Source organism: Tupaia chinensis, unplaced genomic scaffold, assembly GCF_000334495.1.
Source record: "Tupaia chinensis unplaced genomic scaffold, TupChi_1.0 Scaffold000333_1, whole genome shotgun sequence".
Lineage (NCBI taxonomy): Eukaryota > Metazoa > Chordata > Mammalia > Scandentia > Tupaiidae > Tupaia > Tupaia belangeri.
Window position 1 is genome coordinate 217,420 of NW_006159827.1, and position 4,677 is coordinate 222,096.

At 52.1% G+C, this 4,677-nt stretch overlaps 1 protein-coding gene across 1 annotated transcript in view; it reads right to left on the minus strand.

The window, feature by feature from the left end:
• Positions 1-4,677, minus strand: part of SLC6A1 (solute carrier family 6 member 1) — a gene marked incomplete in the record, with an annotated part of 48,438 nt that overhangs the window by 2,282 nt on the left and 41,479 nt on the right. The window contains 4 exon segments of the mRNA XM_014589126.2: positions 484-584; positions 1,655-1,757; positions 3,585-3,716; positions 4,378-4,490. Of these exon segments, the coding sequence (XP_014444612.1) occupies positions 484-584; positions 1,655-1,757; positions 3,585-3,716; positions 4,378-4,490 (449 nt within the window).

Below are 4,677 nucleotides of genomic sequence, written 5' to 3' on the forward strand. Positions count from 1 at the left end.
CCGTCCTCCAGGCCAGCCAGCTTGGGGTGCAGAGGAGGGCTGGACGTCAGCCCCCAGTCTGCCACCAGCTGGCTGGGTATCCTTGTGTGGGACACACACGGTGGCCCAGTGCCCACCCCTTGCCCCTCCGGTGGCCCCCTCAGTGAGCCCTGTGGGAGGGAACACAGGACTCTGAGAATAAGAGGCCTCCACAGGCCAAGCCTTGGGCTTCAGGGTCAGCCGGAGCTGGGCTGAGTCCCAGCACTGGCCGGCGGGTGACAACTGGCCAGTGAGCTCCAGCCCCTCAGGGGTAAAGGGGGGCAATAATGCCTCTTGCTGAGGTTTGTGAGGATGACAGAAGGGTCTAGTCCTGAGAAGGGCACAGACCAGAGGCTCAACAAACAGGAAGGAGAAGGATTATTAGGGAACAAGGGTTCTGGGGTCTCTTCCACCACCTTTGCCTCCAGAAGTTTCTCCCTGGACCTGGTCCAGCCTCATCCTTACCGCCACGATAATGGGGGTGAAGAAGGACCAGCAGAGTTTCCACCAGATGCAGGGCCTGGAGCCCACCATTTCTTGGATATTGTCGTAGAATCGGTTGACGCCTGTGACATTTGGAGTAAGAGCAGGAGGGACGGATGAATTGTTGAAACTGCAGGTTCAAAGCCCGGTTCTACCACTTTCTCACACGATGATGCTGAGCGTCCCTTAACCTCTCTGAGCCTCAGTTTCCTCATCTGTAACCTGGGCTAATGTTCCACAGGTCCTTGTTAACTATTTTTCTTTTCTTTTATTTTTAAAAAAGAATTACTGGGAACCAGCAGTTAGCGTAATGGCTATGTCGCTGGATTCCCACATAGTTGACCGCAGTTCGCGTCCCGGACCTGGGGCTTGGAATTCATGCCGGGCGCATGTGCGTGCGTGCCCAAGATCCCAAGAGGAGAATGGAGGAGAAGGGATTGCGGCGTGGCCATCCCCCCAGGGAGTGATTTCTGGCTTTCTGTCTCTGTGTCTCTCTCAGTCTGTCTGGTGAGTGCACATGCCTATAGCAAAAAAAACCTCTCCAAAAAAAAAAAAGAATTACTTATTTAAATTTTTTTGAGAGTTTTTTTTGCTATAGGGCATGTGTGCTTGCCAGAAAGACAGAGAGAGACAGAAAGCGAGAAATCACCCCCTCAGGGGGATGGCTATGCCTCAATCCCTTCTCCTCCATTCTCCTCTCAGGATCTTGGGCATGCATGCACACACGCCTGGCATGAGTTTAAGCCACCGGGTCCAGGACTCGAACCACGGTCGACTACATGGAACTCTGCCGATATAGCCATTACTCCATCTGCTGGTCTTTAGAATAACTTATTTAATTTAATTAATTTATTTTTTTAAAAAATTTGTTATAGGGCACATGTGATTAGGAGAGAGAGTGAGAAAATGAGAAAACAAGCTGCCAGGTCCGGGACTTGAACTGCTGTTGCCATGTGGGAGTCAAATGCCTTAACTACCACCACCTGCTAGTGCCTCGAGTAAATCTTTTCATCCCGAGGTTTATGAAGAAATGTGGGATCTCATTTTATATGAATTTATCTGTGTTCCTTCTAGAAAGTCGGTGAAGATGTAGAAACTTTGGAGTGACAACCGAAGACATGAACGAGCGGGTGAGGGCGGGGCTGGCGCTCACCGTAAAACCAGGAGATAGAAACACATTCAAAGAACACGAGGAACAGCAGGCTCATGCCGCTGGCCGAGTAGTAGTCGAAAAGTTTGAAGACATAAATGCCACCCTGCAAGAGGAAGAGAAGGAGGTGAGGACAGGCCCACGTCCCACGGTGTCCAGGGCTCCTGGTCGACATGGGCTCTGGTGTCTGGTGAGCCGGGATTAAGCCACCCCGTGATATCACGGCTCCAGGCGGATCAGAGGGAGCACTGCGACTCTTGTGAGCAGGAGGGGAGGTGGCATTGCCTCCACGGGGACTGGGAAGCATGTCCCGATGGCGGAAGAAGCGCTGCCTGTGGGGGGAGGTGACAGGGAAGATGAGGGCCGGTCTCCAGAGCCATCTTTCTTTCCACGATGCCATCATTCACGTCTGTCCCCTGCGTCACCTTCCATGGCATAAATAATGCAGTAACATAACTCACACATCAGGAGAAGGAAAACAAACAAAGCAAAAGCAAATGCAAAAGCCTTGGCCTGCGAGGTTCTGCACCCCCACTCCGTCTGCCACCACCACACCGGCCTCCTTCTGTCCCTCACACTCACCGAGCCGTGCCTACCTGAGGGCTTTTACACCTGCTGTGCCTCCTTCCCCAGCGCCGTGCCTACCTGAGGGCTTTTACACCTGCTGTGCCTCCTTCCCCAGCTCGTCTCCTGGCTGGCTTCCCCTCGTCATTGACGTCTCAGGTCAACTGCCACTTGGTTAGGGACGTCCTTTATTTAATTACTTTATTTTATTTTTATTTATTTAATTTATTTATTTTAATTTGACGAGAGAGAGAGAGAGAGAGAGAGAAAGAGGGTGAGAAAGCAAGCAGCCAGGTCCGGGATTCGAACCACAGTCAGCCATGTGGGAGTCCAGCACCTTAACCACCGCGTCACCTTATCCCAATACCCACTTTTCACAGCACTCTCTGAAACCATCTACTCCCTATGTCCCTCTTGTCCACCCAAACGGAGGCTTGGAGGGAGCAGGCACGGTAGCATTTGTCATGCTAATGACTGAATTTCCAGTGTCACACCAAGGCCATCGTAGGTGTTTGACAACTAGGAACGCATGAACTCTGGATCAGAACTGTATTTGGACTCAAGGGTAGTTTTGTGGATCATAATGCAGACTCACAGGACTGAGTCCATGTCTTCAAAGTCATTTACATTTATTGTACGATTCATTAATCTTGTTTTAATTTGCTAGAGATTTTTGCTATAGGGTGCGTATGCTCACCACAGAGACAGAGACAGAGACAGAAAGCGAGAAATCACCTCCCAGAGAAGATGACTATACCACTATCCCTTTTCCTTCATTTTCCTCTAGGGATTTTGGGTATGCATGCATATGTGCCCAGTGTTTCAAGCCACTGAGAACAGGAATTGAACCACAGTCGGCCATGTGGGAGTCCAGTACCTTAACCACTATGCGAACTCCTGGCCCTCAATTCATCAGTTTTAGGTATAACTTCTCACTAGACTCAGAAGGCCTTGAATATAGAGAGCATTTCTCCAACATTAATACCAACACAAAAAGAGAAGCAGCAATCACAAGACTCTCTGGGCAGCGTCAACATCGAAAGCCCTACTCCCAGTGAACTCTAATTTCTGCGAGCCTTTCCAAAGTCAGCACCGTATCCCTTCTTCCAGCAAGTAGTCCCAAGTGCCCCAGGCCTGGTTGGATGCTGCATTTCTCAGCTCTGTCCTGTACTTTCTACTTCATGTCTGTGTCTCCCACCACCTGGGAACTCCTGGATCCCATCCAGCACATTGTTTATGCCCAAGGATTGGCCAGTAATCTCTCATCCCATCCTTGGTACTCAAAGACAGGGTGAGAAAAGGCAAGGACAGGGCTGGGGAAAGTGCCCCTGGGCAGCGCAGGGGTGTGCCAGGTCTTGACCAAGCCTACCTGGGTGATGTTGGAGAGGCCAATCAGGTAGGACACGATGCAGACAGCAGCGATGAAGAGCTCCCTGCGGTTGCGGAGGAGCCTGGGGTACTCGTCCACCAGGGCCGTGATGAAGCCCTCCACGGTGCAGAACTTCAGGCGGAGACGGAGGTCAGCCATTGTTGCAGACTCAGCCCTAACCCGCCCCCCACCCAGCCTGGCCCTTTACGGGAAGATGGGGGCTGATAGTGCTGGGACAACAGGGCCAGGAAGACTCCAAGAGAGGACCCCAGGATCCAGCCTGATGCTGCCTCAGACTTGCTTTGTGACGACCTCAGGCAAGTCTCTTCCCTCTTGGCCTCAGTTTCCTCTTTTGGGAAGTGGGGAAGTTGGCTGAATTGTTTCCTGAAGTTTTGTGCAGTGGAACCGTTGAGGGGTCTGAAATGCTTTCTTTCTTTCTTTTTAAATTTGCTATGGAGTGTGCATACTCCCTGGAGAGGGGAGGAGGAGTGAGCAATGGGTGGCCATTGTGGATGGCCATGCCACAATCCCTTCTTCTCCAGCCTCCTCTTGGGATTTTGGGCATGCATGCACACGTGCTCAATGTGATTTTCAGGGCTTGAAACACGGCCGGCCATGTGGGAATCCATCTATCTTAATTACCACGCCACTGGCTGGCCCAGGAGTCTGAAATCCTTGGCCATCTGTTGGGGGCCTATGAACCTACAAATGGTCTCTTCTCCCTGCCTGCTCCTGGACTGAGGAGGCTGGAGTGTGTGTGTGGGGTCCTTGGGGTGCTGGGGGGTGCCCTCACCTGGCTGTCAATGCCCAACATCAGCAGCATGGAGAAGAAGAGGATGGCCCAGAGAGGAGAGATGGGCAGCTGGGTCACGGCCTCCGGGTATGCCAGGAACGCCAGCCCGGGGCCTGGAGGGGACAAGAGAGAACGGTATTGAGTTCCTGCGGCATACCCAGCCCACTGACTGCTTCATTTTCTCCCATCTTCAGAGTAACTTTGTCAGCCTCACTTCCAGATGAGGAAACATAGTGGGGATGAGGGGGGCAGCTAGGCTGGGTCCAGAAGCAAGAGGACCAGTGAGGTGCTGTGGCCAGT